Below are 20091 nucleotides of genomic sequence, written 5' to 3'. Positions count from 1 at the left end.
AGGATTTGGTGCCATGAAGTCAAATGGACCACTTCACCTTGTAGTTGCACCAGAGTTTCCTTGCTTCACACAGCAGTCAAGTAAGGAGTAGCAATCTTTTTTCATTTTTCACAATTTTCACCATAAACATTTGCAATTTCTGTCCTAGATTGGTAGTCCACCTGCTGGAGGTAGTGGATGGCTGTTTTTCCACTTTCGTGACACAGGAGGAGATGCCGAGACAGTCGGCACTTGATGCTGCTATCTCACTTATGACCAGTGCTATGCCATCCAGTGTTCAGCACCAAGCCCAGGCACTGCTGGCTACTTTACACCCCTCAAAAGCATCTTACCATAGTCATAAGGTACTTCCTGCCATGGTCTCTAATATGTAGCTTATTTATTTATGCTAGAGAGAATGTGAAATTATTTTTACTACAATGTGATTTGTGGGACTTGTGTGTCAGGAGTGAAACTGCCCAGACAAAAACACCAGTGATAATAAGGTGCATGAGACCCCTCCATATCCAGCCTAAATTCACTGTATCAGGAAACAGTAGTGCTAGGAAACAGTAGTGCTCGTTCAACATGACTGGAATGTAGAATATATAGACAGCAAAATACAGTGGCACAGTATTCAGCCATACTAGTTTGAAAATGACTGTTAATAGTCCAGTTCGAAATTCACCAAGACCGGATAAAAAGACAAAAGATGCATTTATACACTCAGGTTTATCCTCAATCTGAAGTAAAATATTCACAAATACCAGTGAGAAAATGAACTTTTTACAACTCTGTGTAGTGTTTTGTTTTAGGGTTCAGCGCTTTCCTGCTAACATTTGTAAATATTTTGCTTCAGGTTGAGGCTAACCCTGTATAAATGCGCCTTTTGTCTTTTTATCCAGCGGTGTTGGTGAATTCAAAACTTGACTGTTTTGTATTCAAACTTCAGTTGAACCTACAGTAATCTTTGCAGGGGTTTCTTCTTCTGTTACTGTAAATTGTGTAAGAGAGAATTACTGGTTATTGTTATTTTTTTTTTTTTTTTTAGGATCAAGCTCAGCTTTCACAAGTAGTGAACTTTCTCTGTAAGCTTTCAACACCCTGCCAAGAGAAGGAAGGCACAAAAGAAGAAACAGATGAAGAGGGAAAACAAGAGAAATCTGAGGCAGAGGAAATACCAGCAAATCTAAGTGAACTTGATGTTGAAAGTTTCCAGCGACTTGTGGTTAGTGCAAGGTCTGTGGCAAGTACAAGGCCCAGTAATCTGGCGAAGTATACCATCCTTCCAGGACAAACATCAGCAGAAGGTACATTAAGCATTGCACTGCTTTACGGCTGGAAATTGTTGTGCCATTTCTCTTTCACTGTTGTGGCGTATGTTTATGCATGTACACTCAGGTAGTTTTGCACTTTATCTGCGTGCAAATGTTCCTTGTTATTTACATGATGGTATATTGACTTTATGTCCACTGCAGACGTGCTAACAAAACCCTTATAACATCACAAACTTTTGTATACTCACCCATCTATTTTGTCTTGCCAGAGGGTGATGACAGTCACCATTTTGCTGTGTGTCTAATGGATGCCTTCTGGAAGCTTCACAGTTGCCAGCCTATCAACCCTGTTTTGTCTCCTTTGTCTTCTATTGGTAAGAATTTATAACATCTATTACAGTACATTTATGTGTGGCTAAACAAGAGAGGTGCTGATTGTGCAATTAATTTTATTTCAGGGTTGCAACACGTGGAGTCAACTGTAACAGCACTGGTGGATATAATTCATGCCTTTGCAATTGCCGATCCCTCCAGAGTTGGACTTGCTGTCAAGCAGTATGTGAAAATGTTACTTTGTGAGGTACATGTATTTGTGTGCTGTTAAATGTAAACAATGTTTAATAGGATTATACAGTTGCACCTCTGTACAACAGACTCCGAAGAGCCATGACAATGTACATTATGGAAATATCAGTGTACAGTGGGGGACTTTCAGCTGTACTGATTTGTTCTCACGAAGAGAAATGGAAGACTTGCAACAGTTTATGGTTATCAGGCAGTCGACTTCATTTGTTCATCACTTCTCTGCATTATTCTTTCAGGACCAGTCAGTGAGTTTTGCATGTAAGCAAGCCCTTATGCGTCTTATTCACAAACACTGGCATGGCATGGGCAACTCGTCTCCACAATGTAACACACCTACAGGAGAAGTAGTTGGAGGAGATGATTTTGATGGTGAAGATGATGATGCAGATAGAGCTGACAGAACCACTCCTGAAGAGGCGAGTGGAACTGATGCTGAAGCACCACAAGCAGGAGAACAGCCAGATGTAGAAGCCCCTGAGGTAACTGTTTAGCAAGAGTAAACGTGATTTTGCTCTGCTACTTTGAGCTTCTCAGCCAAAATTTTTCTTGTGAAACCAATTGTAAATACGTGTAGAATTAATTGCCTTTTTGGTCACTTGAGATTGGATGCTCGATTTTTTGTAAGCATTACATTACCATCAAATTGAAAACTAACGCTTATGTACCAACTGTTCTGAGCACATCTGTAGTGCCAACGAGCCCTTCCAGGGTTGTCAAAAGTAGCCAGCAGGTGGCGAAAATCACCATCTGATACATGATCTAGGCCAGCTACTCTTGTGGGGTAAATCTCTGATTCTTTAGAAAAGATGCCAAAATCATCCAGCTACCCCAGCAATAAGGTCACCTACTTCAAAACTATGTAACAGCCCTACCTTCAGACATAGAACTTCTAATTCAAAAAAGAAAACCTCTTATTTTCACGTCACTACTAGGCTGCTTCACAAGATCCTGTTGACGCCCAACCCAGCCAGCCATCAGGTGGAGTGCCATCAATAGCAAGTGCTGCCAGTCATCTGGAGGCGTTACTTCTTGGTGCTGGTGGTTTGCCAGGTATGTTGGATCTCCCAGCTGATGCAGATGATGAGGCCATGATGGAGCTTGCCATAGCTCTAAGTCTTCAGGAACAAGCTGGTGCCCAGGGGCTTAGTCTCCAGGGTTTACCACTGCCTGGTGTGCAGGCACAGTCACTACCTGTTGAAGCGGGTGTGTCATCAGACAATGCATCAGGTATGATAAGAAGCAGCTATAGTCACCTTGGTAATAGTAATGTCTTTTCCTGTACAAATACATAATCTCTTGTGTCTTTTAAACAAAGGATAAATGACCATTTAGTATTGTATCTAAACCTTGAGTTTGAGAAGACAAACTAGGACTTCATGTTAACTTATGATATGTGTACACTTAAATTATACGTTGAAAAAAAAACAAACCATGCTGTGTTCCAAAGTATGGAATATAGATTTCTTTGTTAGAATGCCATTATTTTCTGTATGGTGGATTGAGATAATTAGACAATCATCAGGTGCAAATAGTGCATGCGTTTCATGTTTATTCATGTAAATGGAAATCAAAGCCATGAACTGATTTTAGGTTGAAAAAGTGGCTGTTGTATCTTGCCGTAGCAGTCCTGCTAACTTTTAATGTACCTGAAAGTAGCATGCACAAATTAGTCTCAAATTATTTTTATCACAAGCGATACACATCACCTAAAAATACTGAAATGTTATGCTAAATATATGACACATCGTCTTTATCAACATAAGTTAAATAGGTGGAAAACCAGTAAGATTGTTGAATTCAAATTTATCCAGCTTCTATAAAACATCATTTACATCAAAGTTTTTCTTTACCGCTTACTTTTGAAAGAAATGTGCTTCAAGCTTCGTAGCTTGAGTGGTGCTAGCTGACTGATATTAGCTCTGACCACATTGCTTGGTGACTCGTTGACAAACAAATTTACATATGGGAGACTTGAGATATCAAGTTATTGTTTAATTTATTTAAGTCTCAATGTATTTGGTGCATGGCACTAATTGGGGACACTATCAAGATTGAATTGGAATTTAGAAATGTTGGTTTTTGTGGCGAGGGGAAAACCGGAGTACCCAGAGAAAAACCTCTCGGAACAAGGATGAGAACCAACAACAAACTCAACCCACATATGGTGCAAAGTCTGCGAATCTAACCTGGGCCACATTGGTGGGAGGCAAGTGCTCCTCACCACTGCACCATCCCTGCTCCATCCATATTCATTAGTCTGCCTTTGGTGCAATCTTTTGCTTACTGTAGGCCAAGGCAGTGAGGATGAGTATGAAGTTCCACCTTGCAGTGCACAGGGATCCTCAGCAGGCCACAGTGCTCCCAGGTCACCTTTGCCACCTGATACTGGGCAAACGTCAGCTGAGTTTGAGAGTGGAAGTAGCGTGGACTCTGTTGCTGCAGACCCTGGGGCCAGCATGGAGACTGTTGTTTTGGAAAGTGACCAAGCAGGTAAGATGTAGGATATTTAAAATTCATCAATGTACTGTCACACAGACTTGTTAACCCATAATTATTGCATGGTGCAACAGATGGTCACGGTTTAATTTTCTGGCCCAACCTACACCATAGTCTGATATAGAATTTGCCTCATCTGCAAATTGTTACACCTTCATTTGTATTCAATGGCTAGAAAAAGTAATCCCATATTGCAGTTTGAGGACAAACAACCCTTAAGGATGTCATGGACATGGCTGTGACCATTACACTGGTTGTGTGTTTGCTGAATTGACATTTAGTGTGGATGGATAGTGGCTGCCTGAAGTATTTGTTCAGCTGATATCCTATCTCATCATTATTTATATTTACTGTCTTTGTAATGTGATATAAACATGATATGCATGCACCTGCACCATTCCCTTGTTACTCACTGACAGATGCCTTTTGTGACGAACACGGTACATCTGGTAGTGAGATGACATAGTATCCAATCTCATCCTTTTAAACGCCAGTGAGATTATAGAGTAGAACCCGGCTAACTTGAACTCCCAAGGGTAACCAAAAAATAGGTTGACTTAATGAGGGTTCCAGTTAGTGGGGCTGGTGTTTGACTCAAACACCCTGTTAATAATTAATAAAATATCTTGTTTTTTATCATTCTTTCACAATCACCAGTCACTTGAGTACAGTAAGTCTGTTTTATAACAGTCTTTTGATGAGAAATGTTAGTCAACGATTAGTTTGGAAATTTAGGCCACGTAAACACATAAAGGAGAAAACATAGGCTGAGATCTAGTTAAGGACGTTTCAACACACTGAAAGCACGTTAACAGCATGATTTTGACACGTCAATCAGCTACATTCTGACATTTTGAGGTTTACCAACTGACGTTTGAACCAAGGGAAAGTAAAATTAGTTTAAGTTAGCGGGGCGTTTTGAGTTAACCAAGTTGGAGTTAGCAGGGTTCTATTGTAGATTATGACTCAGAAGACCACAGTGGGTCTGGAAGTCACCAATCTGTGTTTCTAATGTTAGGTACTACAGGGAGCCAACCTGACTACAGAGGTAACAGAGAAGAAGAGCAGGGAGGAGCTCAGGTGGACAAGGAATCTTTGGTGGATCAGGAAAAGTTGCACTCATTAAAATTACTGCTTCTGGATGAATTGCTGCTTCACCTGCCTCAGCTGAAAGACGTTGGTGGAGTACAGGCCATACCATTCATGCAGGTCTGATAAGATTGTAATAATATTATTATTAACAGTTGACATGCACCAATCACATCACAAACTTGCTAACAGAAAAATGATTACACCGTGACTTTTTTGACCAATGATGTTAATAACCAGAGACTAAAAACTCTCAAATGATGATAGAAAATCCACTTGACTCCAATTATGACTTCCATGCGGATTCTCCAAAACGTTGGTCCATGTCATGTTGAATAGTTTTCAGGAGTTCACACCTACCTTGGCAATCATAGTTTACTAACTTGTGATATGACTCCTGGGTTCAAACTGTTTTCTAAATATTGTGTTTATGAGATTTTAAAAATGTTTTATTAGTCGCAGCTGATAGTAAAGGTAAGTAAAGGTGTGATTAATTTTAAGTTAAGGTATATTTTTTGGTAAACTTTTAAAAGATTTAAGTTACATGCCTCGGTTTCATTTCAGGTATTGCTTATGTTAAGTTCTGATCTGGAAGATAATGACCAAGACAGGGCGGCATTAAGTAAAGTGTTATCTACATGCTTGGAGGAACTGAAGCTAGATCAAATGGTAAATGCTTAGCACAGTTGTACAAGACATGAAACTACTGAATGATATAGGCAACAGCCTAGAGCAAATGACATCTCAGCAATTTTTCAGAAGGAATTGAAAAAGTCCGTGCTAGAGACATTTCTGACTTCTCAGTAATTGTGGCTTAATGAATGCAACAATATGGCACCTTAAATATATTTTATATTTTAATTTTTACGTTTTTGGGGGGGATTAAATTGTTTGTAATTGGTTGCTGAAAACCCCTTGTGGAACAGTAAGTAAAGTAGGTGTGTACATGTAGAAATGAAAATCCTGAGTTGAGAACAAAAGCATCCATTTTTTCAAGTTTAAGCAACTCCCTGAGAACATAGCTAGTCGAGCTAGTAGCAGTGAGTATTTGCCAGGAGTGGCAAGTCTAACATTGCTACCATTGGATTGCAGCAGGATGTTAAGCACATCTCATCTCGAACAAAACAACATGAAGTCTGGCTGATCATAATGAGACTACTGAGTGTTCTGATGTCCAGAACAAAGTCCACTTCTAAAAGTGGTTCTGAGGTAGAGTATTTTTGACCACAGAATTTCACTTCACCTGTTATAAATTCCTTTTCTGATTTAAAAGCAAGTTAATACCAATGATAAAATTAAACGATATTTCAGAATCGTCATGACAAGTTCAAAATGATTTGAGTAAACTATCAGAAATACTTCGTTGAAGGTTAACATAAGAAGTGTAACAATAATTTCGATTGTTTGGTGCATAAAGTGTTGCTATTTAGGGAATTGACACCATCTGTTAATGTCCAATTTTTCTTTTTATGTATTACCAAACCTTTACTTATAAGGATTTTTCTGATTTAAATACCCTAAACCCACGGTTTAAACAGTGCCAGGTGTATAATGATTTTGTTGGGTATTACTTTTCATTCACTGTGAAATGTTCACTATGATACATTCTTCTTATTCCACTAGTCATCATCAGTTGTATGTAGGCAGACAGCAGCCACATTATGCGATGTGGGCATCACAAGTAATTGCCTGGAAATTCTTAAGACCCTGTTAGAGCACTGGAGAGAGGTTTCCAGCCATGAAGAAGTAAGCTTTTTTTCTGTAACAATGTGCAATTCGCCATGGCAGTGGTGTGTTTCATGACCTTTGTTATACCATAACAACTGCTCTCTTGTTCTTAACTTGTGAACGAGTTAAAGCGATGGTGGGGTTTCACTTGGTTGGTTGGTTCAGTTGTTAACTTTCAGGCATGCGCAATGAATGAGGTTTAAATTCGATTAGTGGAAAAAACACGAGAAAATTTTTTGTTCACGGCCCATCAGAATAATCTTATTCAATCTGTAGAGAATAATTTGACGATCATTCAGTGCAAGAATGGAGATTTTTCGTTAAATCTGAGCAAAGTTATGTTTTTTCATAAAGTCCGGGGTGGTAAACTCAATTAGTAAACAAAAAAAACTGAGAACATTTTTTCACGATGCATCAGAATAATCTTATTCAATCTGTAGAGAAGAATTTGACAATCGTTTTAGTGTAAGAATGGACATTTTTCGTTGTATCTGAGCAAAGTTATAGGTTTTTTCGTTTTTCTACAAAGTGCGGTGTCTTTTAAGAATTTAAAAGTAATTTAATTTAAAAATAATTGACTTTAAAAATTCAATTGGTGAAGCCCGGTTGGCATGAACTTTGAATAAAAAAACACGTAAAATTTTTTAATTGGCGCATCAGAATAATCTTATTCAATCTGTACAGAATAATTTGACAATCATTTTAGGGCAAGAATGGAGATTTTTCGTTAAATCTGAGCAAAGTTATAAGGTTTTTAGTTTTTCCACAAAGTGCAGTGTCTTAAATTCAATTAGTGAAGTGTCGGCATGAACTTTGAATAAAAAAAAAACACGTGAAAATTTTTTAATCGGCGCATCAGAAGGACCTTATTTAATGAGTTGGGAATAAGTTTACAATCATTTTTATAGCACAAGAATGGTTATTTCTCGTTACATGATCGGGCAAAGATATAATTTCTTTTAGTTTTCAAGGTAGTGTCCTTAGCCGTCTTAATTTCAATTACTGATGTGTCATCTGCATTCATGAGTTGGCTCACAGGAGCCTTTGATTTTAACTGGCCAAGTGATAGAAAGGCCTGCTTTAGTCTTTAGCTGCTCCTTTTAATTGTTATTGTTTATAAATACGTTGGTTTTTTCACGTGATCATTCTGGTTTGAAATGACAGCTCAAAATTAATAGTTTGTCTCCTGCTCGTGATTAATGTCATAAAAGTGTGGATTGTGACTTTGCGACTGCTTTGGTCTATATCAAGCGATGGTGTCAACTGGCTGTGTATTAGTCAACATTATCACCCGATGAAGAATGGCAATATAGCGATTAGTTTTTTGCTCTAATTTTCTTGGTGTTAAAGCGTGCTGATTGTTGATGACAGCTAATGAAATTATGAATAAAAAGTTTCATATGTGATGATCGTATTTGTATTTCTGCAGGAAGAGACGTCTGGCATCGGTGGAGCGTTACTCAAACCTCAGCCTGCTAGTCCTCCACCAGACATGTCGCCATTTTTCCTTAGACAGTATGTAAAGGTAAGTTTTAAAAACTGTTTAGAAAGAAGCTTGATTTGTAAGAATAGGCTCTACTTTGAAATAAATGTGATGGTATTTTAAGAATGGTAGACAAACGAGATTAATGTATTATCCAGGCAAATACTATCACTTCTCAGGATTAACTTTTATTTTGAAGCTGTTCGTTTTTCAATGTTTCGATGTTGAGCTTAGTGATGCAATAGACAGGAATATACGATATGCCACCTAGTCCATTCACATGCTGTAAATTGTAAATTGTAAATTGTAAATTATATGTGGCAGGAAAAATATTTAGTATTTTTACTGGAAATGCTGTTTTTATACTCTTCTGTCATTTAACTGTCATATCTTGGGAACTGTACACATAATTTTATTCTGATTCTGTTTACAGGGCCATGCAGGAGATGTGTTTGAAGCTTATCCACAACTGCTAACTGAAATGGCTTTAAGGCTTCCGTATCAGGTTAATATGATACTAAGTTTTAAGTTTCTTGCAAGAAGCAATCAGTTTGTTCCTTTAATCATGCATTAGACTGATCTCTAGCATTGCTTGAGATTGAGGCCTTCAGTTGTGAACCAAAGGCATGTATTTAGCTGAGTAAACAAAAATATTTGATGTAAATCAGGAGAAGTTCATGAAACACGTTATTTTTTTCCCTTCATTTATTGTTTATGAATTTCATAGTATGGTATGCCCCCACAGTTGTAAAGGCAGGCAATACTTCTTTTATTATGCAATGTGCCCCAGAACTGTGTTCAGAACTGCATTGTCATTTGCATTAAAATATGTTAAAGTGGTATGAGAAATTGAGTTTAAGGTAATAGATAAATTCAGGGAAATTCGAGCCTTCGTAAAACGTTTGTATGAAACACTGAAACAATTGTATTTGTTTATAGGTGAAGAAAGTTGCAGATTCTCTTCATCTTGAGAATTCTCCACAGTTTGGTGAAGAGTGGTACCAGTTCTTGTGTGAGGTTTGTAACAAAGAATTTCATTGCGTTTACTAAGGTTTGTAGATAATATCGCAAACACTAAATCAAGGACGGAAAAACTTGCAACGTTGTTAATATTTGTGAAGGGAAAGTTTCACAAGGGAACACACCTGGATGGTATTCACTGCTTTATATTCAACTTGTTGTACTTTCTTTCAGTACCTTTTGATCCAGCAAACTCCTTTTGTCAGACGGCAAGTGAGAAAGGTACATGTAATTTTTGTTGTCTTGTTATACAATGAAAAAAGACTAATATGCTTGACGTTTTTTGAAATGTTCACATATTGATGTCACACACCGTGGTGGGTGTATGTAAAAGGTGATTGATGTTTCTTGTTTTTTGGATTGTTAGTTGCTATTGTTCCTTTGTGGCTCAAAAGAAAGCTATCGGCGCCTGAGGGACCTGCATGCTCTCAAGTCACACATGAAGACCGTCAGGTACAGAATGTTGTAGTTTTAACATTGCATCAGTCACATAAGTACTCAGATTGTTTGATCATGCCAGAAACGTGCTTCCTTCCTTCCTTCCTTCCTTCCTTCCTTCCTTCCTTCCTTCCTTCCTTCCTTCCTTCCTTCCTTCCTTCCTTCCTTCCTTCCTTCCTTCCTTCCTTCCTTCCTTCCTTCCTTCCTTCCTTCCTTCCTTCCTTCCTTCCTTCCTTCCTTCCTTCCTTTCCTTCTCTGTTGTTTCTGAATTTCTTGATCAGTTGGCATGTTATCGTCTCTCTCTGGTTGGGAGATTGTCACATACAACTTTAGCAATAAGAGGCTGTGATGTTTTATAAACTTAATGGTGGTAATTATGGTGCACACTCTGAGTGCATATCCTTTTGTGTTGCTTGATCACTATGATACTGCACAACTCAGTTTCTAAAGGAACTGTCTCTTCAACAGAGAACTATGTCAACAGAGTGGATTCAGTTGTGAGGTTGTCTACAATGCACCAATCAGTCTACCATATGACACCCTTATTACTTTGGTAAGTATGCGTCCTTGCAAAGCCAAAGTGATTCCTATGAAGAGTAATATGAGCCACGCTGATTATTTAATTAGAAATATGAGGGACTCTGATCATGTTCGTAGTAATTATAGGGTGTCATGATTGGGACTAAGCACTGATTGTATTAGTGTAGTATGAAGGACTCATCTCAATAGTAACCATATAGGACAATACGTTTTGCCTTGTTAGTGGTGAAGCATTTTTCTCGCGTTAGTTATAGTAGAAATAGCAGTATCATGGTACGCTCTACCTTTTCAACAGTACATAATAATACAACGCTCTGTGTTCTCTTCAGTAGAATTCTGAGGCATTCTACTTAACAATTAGACGGCGAGCTGGAGGTTTCTATAGGCGCCCCGAGCCAACTATCAAAGGCGATAGAAACCGAGAGCGAGCCGTCTAATTGTTTTAGCATACCTCAGTGATCAATCTATGAAGCAAAAAGTATTTTTATTTCATAAATTTTGATATATTTGTGCAATGATGCACGCTGAATCGCGCGCGCTCTGACAAACTGCTGTCTATCGATCGATAGACGGCACCTGTGTAGCCAATCAGATTGCGCGTTACGCGATAGTCGGTCACTGAGGTATGCTAATTAACATTAGTAGGAACATTAGGCACTCTGTCCTCATTAGTAGTAATTAGAAGTAATCAGTCTAGTCTATTAGTTATTTGAGGCTCTCTGTATAACATAAGTAATAACATGAGCGACACTGTTCTCTGTTCTGTTGGTAACATGAGGCACTCTCAGCAGTAATGTAAGGCTCTCTGCTTAACATTAGTAGTAATAACGTGAGAAACTCAAGCTCGTTCTCATTAGTATTAATTTGTCCCACTTTGCTTACGATGATTAGTAATACAACACCTTCTTCTCAGCAGTAGTGATGTGAGGCACCTTTTTTTCGTAAGCATAAATGTGCGGCACTCGCTGTGCATTAGTAGTAATGTGATGCACTCTGATGTCATCACAAGTAGTATGTGACACTCTTACCTTAGTAGTGCTCTGATTACAATAAAGATAGTTTGAGGTACTCGGATGTCATAAACCACAGCATTTGTACCAGTTGCCTTTGAGCCATGTCGTTCATAAAGAGAAATGATCTTCATGTCTTGCAGATTGAACACCTTAAAGCTTGTTCTGAAATTGCATCAAGCCGTATCAGCAATTGGCAAGAATTCTGTTTACAGGAAACAGGTATTTAGTTGTAAATATTTTTTTTTTTTTGTGGTAAAAAGAAAACTTAATACAACCCTTGTTTGTAATGACACAAGAATTAATGTTGATGATATTTCATTTTAGACACGCTGCCATTTCTGTTGAAGAGCAGCTTCTTGTTTGAAGAGGGTGTCACTCCTTTGATGTTACAACTGTTGGGTTATGCCATTTGTGAAATGAAGACACCACCGTCCAGCTCACCACAGAAGAGCAAGAAAGACAAAGATAAAGAGAAAGATAAGTCAAAGAGCAAGGAGAAGGATAAGGACAAAGACAAGGACAAGGACAAAGACAAGGAGAAGACAACAGGTTAGTGTCTCCACAAAGTTGATCAAAATACAAAGTGCACCACAAAAAAGTACGTTTTCGATGCGTTTGCTTTGAAGCACGTATGTCAAACACAAGGAAGAGTTTCATCGGATTTCAAACGGCGCAAAGTTGGCTGAAAAACGTTTGTTTGTGTGTGTGTTTTAACCAACTTTAAGGTGTTTGGAAATTGGATACACACATACATACATATATATACAACACTCTTTCCAGTGTTTGAGGTAGATTACCAAACCATTAATAGTTCTGAGAGAAATTCAAAGCAAAAGTTCACCAGATTTTATGATAGTTAAGATTACGTTTGCAAACCTCTTCACAAAAGTAATTTTCTTTGTTTTCTCTTGATGAATTATAACTGATTTTGAGAATGGTTATTAACAACTCGAGTTTGGGGTTAGGATTCAAATGATGATTGAAAAGAACCTTAACTTATATTCCTTATCACTTTTGATCACTCGTTTGTGGTAGCATTCCAGAGTGATTGTACTTATTTGATTTTAATTTTAATTTTATTAGCTTCGCCGACTTAACAGATATACATAAACAAAACAAAAAATGTAAATGATACAATACAGGCAGGGACTCCGCAACAGGTTACGCCCGATTTCTTGAATTTGCTATGGCCTTTTCCTTTCAGGATCAGTTGACCCTGGACGAAGTGAAGGTAGGGTTGCGGTCCCTTTTCCTTTGAGCTATTTAATGCTAATGCTTATGTATTTATACACCACACATATCACGTAGTCTCATGGTGGTTTACAATTCTTCTGTGAAGTGAGATCGGACGTCAGCATGTAAAGGCGCCACTGGCAGCCGCTATCAGTCCATATTTTGATCTCACCCACCCACCCAACCCACGCATGAATGTGAAAGACAGATGAAATCAGGGATAGAGGTAGACCACCACACCGGGGACTATGTCCCCTTCTCATTTCGAACAGTAGTTACTTATCTCCTCACAGATTATTATAGGAACAAGTGAGACGTGAGACGTGAGACGGGATGTACGGTTTATCGTCTATATCCGAGAAAACTGGAAAGTCTAATTGTTTGCAGATGTCATTTCAAAGGCAGCACTTTCTTCCCAGTTATTTAAAAACCCTGAGTGGACGTTTGATGCAAACTGATAGGTGTTACATGTCTCCGTTATATCATTCAAAATAAGCTACGACTGGTATTGGTTGTTTTTCTGTTTTTCCATTGAATCCCAACCATCCTGTGTTGTCTATATGAAGAAAACTTCACAATAGGTAGATGTCATGTTTACGAGAGGCTCTGTTCACTTCATTGCTGTGCTTCAAACATTATTTGGAACGACGCTAACGACACTTTCTGTACTTGGTTGGCCACAATATCGTCATTTGTCTATTTTTTTTTTTTTTTTCAATCAGCAGCTGCTCAGAGCCTTGTTCAGTTGTTAAGCGATGCTGTTGATGAGGAAGTGATGAGCCAGTTTGTACAGACTTTTCTACTGGAATCAAACTCGACTGCTGTGAGGTGGCAGGCGCATGAGCTGTTGTACAGCATGCACAAGTATGTCTACCTGTCTTAGTTCATCACACATCAGTGGTATATAAAGGGGCAGTGTCGCCTATTTTTAGTGTCACTTTGAACAGCCAAAAAAACATATCTGTATGGATGTAAGCGTCAAAATAATGGTTCAGTATTGTTAACAATAACCCTACTAGTGTACAGAAACTAGCATCATTCACCTTTATCTGCGGATGGCTAGGATGGAAATGGATTGCAACCAATTTTTTCGAGTTCCTCCTTAAAGCAATTTCATGTTAGAGAAAAGGTTCGTAGATAAATTTTGAGCACTCTTGACCAACGTTCAGCAATATGTGCGTGACAGTGCCCTTTTAATGAGGTCAGCGGTCACTTCAATATACGGGAGAGGGGTGGGGGGTTCCAGGGGCATTGCCATGTGCTTTGCGTTGCACTGCTCTTCTGGTACTGCGTGCTCTCTTGCTGTCTCGTTAGAGTTTTAATTGGGATTAGTACGATGCCAGAATTTTGACATTCATTAATTAAACAAGATGCCTATACTGGCATATACGCGAGATGCTGTGGCTGATTAATTTATTCCAGCTGTATGCCTCGCCGATTCATAAAACTATTATTGCTGATGGAATGGTTTGAGTCACGAAGATCGCGTTATGTTGTTTCCCTTGTGTTACGCTACTGAGGATCTCACCGGAACTTTCGGAAATGCCATTACGATAACGTAAGGTTCTCAATGACCTCTTTTAAGTCTCTCATCGTGGTTCGGGACTGTCAAACAGAGCACGATTCCTTCGCCAGGAACTCTCCAATTTCCACCGTTTTAGTTGTGGAGTGCTTCTTTGAAGTTATTCTTTCGATTTACCGCTTCAACATGGTGAAATTTCCGTTTGAAAACGGCACACTTGAGTCCACAACAAGTTAACAATATGGCGCCACAAATTTAATCCGTTTTTAAAAAATAAATCAAATGATGCGTTGACGTCAAACAGGTAGGGTTGAGTGGGTGCCCTCCCTCGCGATATAAGCGACAAGAATGGATTTTAATTGGCCTGCTGTTGTTGAAGACAATCAGAACAATACATCCCTAGTAGGAGAGGGGAGAGTTTAATGAATAAATTAATGTACAGATTTGTGGCTACTACGAAGAAAAAAAAAAAAGAAATCGACCCGTTTTTAGACACGGTATGTCCCCTCAGGGCATCCCGCGTAAAAACCTAGTCGACATTTGGTCAGTTAGATCAATCACCCTACCCAATCATGAATAATTACTCAAATAGATGTCTTCTAGTATCAGTCTGTTTCCAAGCATTGCCAGGCTGGTTAAATCTGCTAATGTCTGTAATAGGGAGTTATTAGGAAGTTGATAATTTACTCACAACCCACCTTTGACTCAGATGTAATGAAAGTAACTGCATGTGGTTTGATGTTGAGATCTTTTCTTAATGGTCATCAATTTTATCAAATTAAATATCACTGAATTGGATAGTTTAGTATGTGATGTGTCACTTGCCATTAAAGATACATTTGTGTTGGTAGGGATTATTTTTGACTGGTCTATTTGTAGGTATTCAACCAACGTTCAGAAAGGAAAACTGTCAAGTATGATGTGGAAAATCTGGCCATGTTTGCCTGACTATGGCCGACGAGCTGCTCAGTTTGTTGATCTCCTTGGTTACTTCACAATGAAGTCTGAATCGAGCACCGATGAGGTACGTGTAGGAATAAGCGTTGTTAGTTTAGCCAATATTAGCCTGTGCTATTGTAAATTGGTGTCGAGAAGAAGAGGAAAGAAGAAGTGGTGATAGTTTTAAGAACAGAGCATGTTAAAAGATTTGTCATACAAATATAGTGCAACTGACTATTTTGGCTTGACGACATTGTGTCCCGTGAACAACTTCAATCGGCTACAGGCTTTAACTAACGCAACTCTACATTTGTAAAATGAATGTTACATTGTGTAAAATGCTTATGTATCGAGTTCCAAGAAAGCCTAGAGGCCATGGGTGTTACCTCTGTTATGTAATACTGCCTTGAGAAAAGAAATTGAGACAAATTCAGTACGTACGGCAAAGGGATGATCATCTCCTATTGCCAAACACAGCAGTCAATTACATGTTTTCATTTGCAGTTGGAGGAGTACTGTGCGAAAGCAGTGCAGGTGCTGATGATACAGAATAATGTTCTATCAAACCATCCAAACTCCAATGTTTACAGGTCAGTTTCCGATGTTACTCCAATCAAGTACTCCTTAGCTATTTAGTGGAGAATGCATATAGTTAATCACTTATTTCACTTTCAATCTGACTCAAGCTATTCAAAGCTAATTACGACGTGGCATTGTTGTTTGGTAGTGCAATTGATCTGACCTTCTCAACAAGGATTCTCTCTGCATACCAATTCAAGCAGATTGGAGTTCTGATGCCTTACAAATTAGTCGATGTTCATGCTCGCTGTCGCCCATTTTAAGGGCTAGTGATATTCACTGTGTATGCAACTTGCTTTGTCTGAGGAATTGTTGTCGTTGCGATTAAGCATTTTGTTGTTTTGTTTTAGGATGTTGTCAGGGTATGTTGAGTTTGATGGGTATTATCTGGAGAGTGATCCATGCCTTGTGTGCAACAACCCAGAAGTTCCATTCCAGGTAAGACTTGGGAACAAGGGGTATAAAATGGACCAATTGTCATAATAAAAGTCCTTTGAGGACAAACTGAAAAACATCATCAACAATGGTGCAACAAAATACTGCTTGGTAACTTCTTTTGAATCAGTGTGGCAATGCTTAAAAATTATTAACACACTCAAACCTCCGAAACATATTACATACAGTCAAGAATTGATCACAAGAGCAAAGGATCTGACTCCAGAAATTGCAGTTATGTATCCATGTTGGGATGCTGGGGTTACCATAAGCAGAGTATTACTATTTCCTATGCGTAGAGATGTGTATCCAATGAAAGTTGTCACAGTGCATGACAAGATCTTGGTTATAATGTAGATCTAGATGTATGTGCAGAACTCACTGCAAGTTGATAGACCCGATAACATTGTTGTGATAATAAATTTGTATTGCGCAGAGCCTTAAGCTGTCCAACATCAAAGGAGATTCTCGCTTTACCACCACATGCCAGCTTGTCAAACTGATTGGGAGCCACACAATCTCAAGGGTTACTCTGAGGATTGCAGATCTAAAGCGCCAAAAGATGGTAGGTCGTCATTATTTTGCCTAATTTCATTTTTATTTGATGGTAGTTTTGTTGTGTTATTTCTACGCTATTGGCGCCATGATCGTACATCTTGCTCTAAGGACCGTTGTGTTGTGTTCTAGGTCCGAACAATCAACTTGTACTACAACAATCGCACTGTTCAGGCAGTTGTGGAGCTGAAAAACAAGTAAGGAGTTTCATGAATAATAAATCCATTATGTGAAAATCTCGATAATTTTTTTTATTTTATTTTAGTCCTTCAAAACTGTGACAGCAAATGTAAAGGGGTTGAAAAGGCCGATTCAGACGGTACAACTTTTGCTTACGTCTGTAGCATGCGATTTCTAGAGCACACGCCGCTCGCTTCATGCAAAAAAAACGCACACAACTGTCGTCGTTCAACATTGCCTATACTTGCGATTGTCGTAGGATTTTGAAACATGTTTTTAAATCCTGCGACATTTTTTGTGACGTTCGTAAGCCAGTTGTAGGTTTGATTTACACGAAACAATTTGTGTCGTAGGCCTGTCGTAAGCTTGTCGCATCCGACAAAGTCGTAGCGTGTAAATCGCCCGTAAGAAGGCTATCAGTTTTCTCAATTAATTGGTGTTTGCTGCGGCTGGTCTTGTTTATCACTTAAACGTTGACAAGTGGTATGTTTTTCAGGAGATCACTGTGGCATAAAGCCAAGAAATGTCATCTCACCCCCGGACAAACAGAGCTCAAGGTTAGAATCATTCATATCTTTGTTTCTATTTCTCCAAGCACCCTGTTGGCATCCTGGGGTGCTTTATTTAGCTAAAATGTTTTGTTGAACCGGTTAAAATGCAGATGGAATGCGGAAAACGGAAATTTCCCGTAACAAATGAACTACCTTCGTAAGTACTTCACTTTTTCCGTTTCAACCGGTCAGAACGGAATTACCCTTCCATTTGCCCAAAAGTCCATTTTCACTTCGTTGTCTTCTTGGGCCATCATTGCGCCATCACGTACGTTTTTCTTTTTTGTTGTTGTTGTTGTTTTGTTTTGTTTTGTTTTTGTCTACCAATGAGATTGTATGTTTGGAACGAATGCAAAATAGCCTTTCCGTTTAACACGGAAAGTTGCCGTAAATTTTGGGCTAAATGGAAAGCACCCCCGAATACATTTTTGTTTTGGTATTATTAACATTTTCTCTTGTTATTCAGATTGATTTTCCTCTGCCAATTGTTGCCTGTAACTTGATGATTGAATATGCTGATTTCTATGAGAATTTTCAGGTAAGCAGTGGATCGAATTAGTTAGTATCCAAAGATGCTGTCTCAGAAACATTTTCGGCTGATGTATGTAATTTCTTGAGCAATGGAGAGAAGCATCCTTGACCTTGAGAATTAAGTTATTTTGGCCTGCTCAAAAATTCACGAGTTAATTTAATTCATGACTGATGAAATTCATGTATAGTATAAAAATAATGAACAATGTGAACAGTTGGTTTGTGCGAAATTTAAGAATTCTCTATCTTGGTCTTTGTCGAACTTCCAAAATAGAGTAAGACGAAGTTCTGTCGAAATGAAAAAGTTAAAACTTTAGAAAATTTAACTATTGACCGAGTTAATCATGGTGTATCATTAGTGGGTGTCTTTCTTTATTTATGTTACATTTTGGTTCTCATTTTGAAAGAACCACCTCTACACTTGCCACTAGTCGACTTCCCATGGCACTGAAAGAGCAACGAGCGACAGACTCGAGAAATTCGAAACCTCAAACTGACTTTGGACACCTTATGAGGTTTACACGGTCTCATTTTCGTTGTCGACATGGTGCTGATGACACGGAAACAGAAGCCCATTTATTAAGCCCCTTGTGCCCCTTGCTTGAGTGTTTTCTTTTCTTCTTGTAGGCCTCATCTGAGACATTACAGTGTCCTCGCTGCAGTGCATCTGTTAATGCCAATCCTGGAGTATGCAGCAACTGTGGAGAGAATGTCTACCAGTGCCACAAGTGCAGGTGAGGAGAAGAAAAACAGCAGCTGGGGCTTGCTTTAATAAAAGTTCACCAGTCAACGTTTGATAGGATAACTCTTCTTGGATTAGGGCTTTAATTCCAAAACTATGTTGCTTATCACTTGTGTCATGCATACTTTGGAAGAACCAGCACTTGTCTGTTGTACGTACCTTGTAGTAGCTTCTTACTAAAATAATTTTCATTAATGCCCATTTGGCTACAACATTTGTTAAGAATGATTTGCATCGATATTTTCTCCGCAGTGCAGATTTTGTGTGTGCTCAGACATAGTTAATTAAGGGACTGGTTGTGAAACCTTGGCATTAAAACAATGGTGCTGCAATTTATGTTAGAAGGGCCGCGACCGTGCACAATCCTTTGTTTTAATGTTCACACTACAGTTAAATATCTTAACAGGAAGATTTCTATTGGTCAGCTGCTCCAACACTTTTAAATTCTATTGTGGTTGGTGCACGGTCAAGGCCAAAAATGCCGACGGAATATACAAGAAGGAAGTTTGTCAAGCTCCACAACCATTACTTTTCATTAACTATGGCCCAGACAAGCACAAGTTGTTTTTCTGTTTGATTGTTTTGTTCCAGGGCCATCAACTATGACGAGAGAGATCCATTCTTATGCAATGCGTGTGGCTTCTGCAAATATGCCAAGTTTGACTACACTCTGACAGCCAGACCCTGTTGTGCTGTGGATCCAATTGAGAATGAAGAAGATCGAAAGAAGGTACTTTGTTTATTTATAGCTACATTCATGAAAAAAGAAGAAAAAAAAACAGGAGGTACACTATGTGTTGCTGTTCAATCAATCAACTTGTACACAATTGAAGTATTCATTTCAAAAAGGTATCTTGTTTGGAGAGAAGTAAATTTAAAGAGAGACCTTTGGATAGCTTCCTCACTATGATTTGTTAGTGGATGATCTGTTATTGGATGTGGTGCAACATCTAAATGTTGTGTTGTTTTGTTGGGTTTAAAATGTCATTCAAGTAAGCTCTGTCTTTAAGACATAAATTCAATTATTCCTTTAAGAGCTCTCTCAATGTTTCGTTTCCATTGACTGATCTCAAGATTAAAATTTCATGCTAATGTAGTTTTCTTTCTCGTGTGGCTTCGATGCTAACAGTCCCAACAGGCTTTACTAAAGACCACATTTTAAACTTAAAATCAAGC

At 38.6% G+C, this 20091-nt stretch overlaps 1 protein-coding gene across 1 annotated transcript in view; it reads left to right on the top strand.

Annotated features, from left to right (window-relative positions):
• Positions 1-20091, top strand: part of LOC146483929 (E3 ubiquitin-protein ligase UBR4-like) — a 92450-nt gene that overhangs the window by 42333 nt on the left and 30026 nt on the right. Inside the window, exons 38-67 of the mRNA XM_085105280.1 lie at positions 149-344; positions 1031-1289; positions 1526-1630; positions 1715-1836; positions 2078-2320; positions 2774-3068; positions 4131-4331; positions 5356-5546; positions 5991-6095; positions 6519-6635; positions 7050-7172; positions 8584-8679; positions 9071-9142; positions 9577-9654; positions 9832-9879; positions 10025-10110; positions 10564-10648; positions 11789-11867; positions 11973-12197; positions 12853-12879; positions 13604-13745; positions 15283-15427; positions 15847-15932; positions 16272-16359; positions 16793-16921; positions 17044-17108; positions 17588-17648; positions 18109-18180; positions 18801-18907; positions 19507-19645. Of these exons, the coding sequence (XP_084961406.1) occupies positions 149-344; positions 1031-1289; positions 1526-1630; positions 1715-1836; positions 2078-2320; positions 2774-3068; positions 4131-4331; positions 5356-5546; positions 5991-6095; positions 6519-6635; positions 7050-7172; positions 8584-8679; positions 9071-9142; positions 9577-9654; positions 9832-9879; positions 10025-10110; positions 10564-10648; positions 11789-11867; positions 11973-12197; positions 12853-12879; positions 13604-13745; positions 15283-15427; positions 15847-15932; positions 16272-16359; positions 16793-16921; positions 17044-17108; positions 17588-17648; positions 18109-18180; positions 18801-18907; positions 19507-19645 (3787 nt within the window). The remainder of the gene's footprint in view (positions 1-148; positions 345-1030; positions 1290-1525; positions 1631-1714; positions 1837-2077; positions 2321-2773; positions 3069-4130; positions 4332-5355; positions 5547-5990; positions 6096-6518; positions 6636-7049; positions 7173-8583; positions 8680-9070; positions 9143-9576; positions 9655-9831; positions 9880-10024; positions 10111-10563; positions 10649-11788; positions 11868-11972; positions 12198-12852; positions 12880-13603; positions 13746-15282; positions 15428-15846; positions 15933-16271; positions 16360-16792; positions 16922-17043; positions 17109-17587; positions 17649-18108; positions 18181-18800; positions 18908-19506; positions 19646-20091) is intronic.

This window comes from Pavona decussata, unplaced genomic scaffold, assembly GCF_977016875.1.
Source record: "Pavona decussata unplaced genomic scaffold, jaPavDecu1.1 SCAFFOLD_37, whole genome shotgun sequence".
NCBI lineage: Eukaryota > Metazoa > Cnidaria > Anthozoa > Scleractinia > Agariciidae > Pavona > Pavona decussata.
This window is presented reverse-complemented; position numbering and strand designations above follow the sequence as displayed.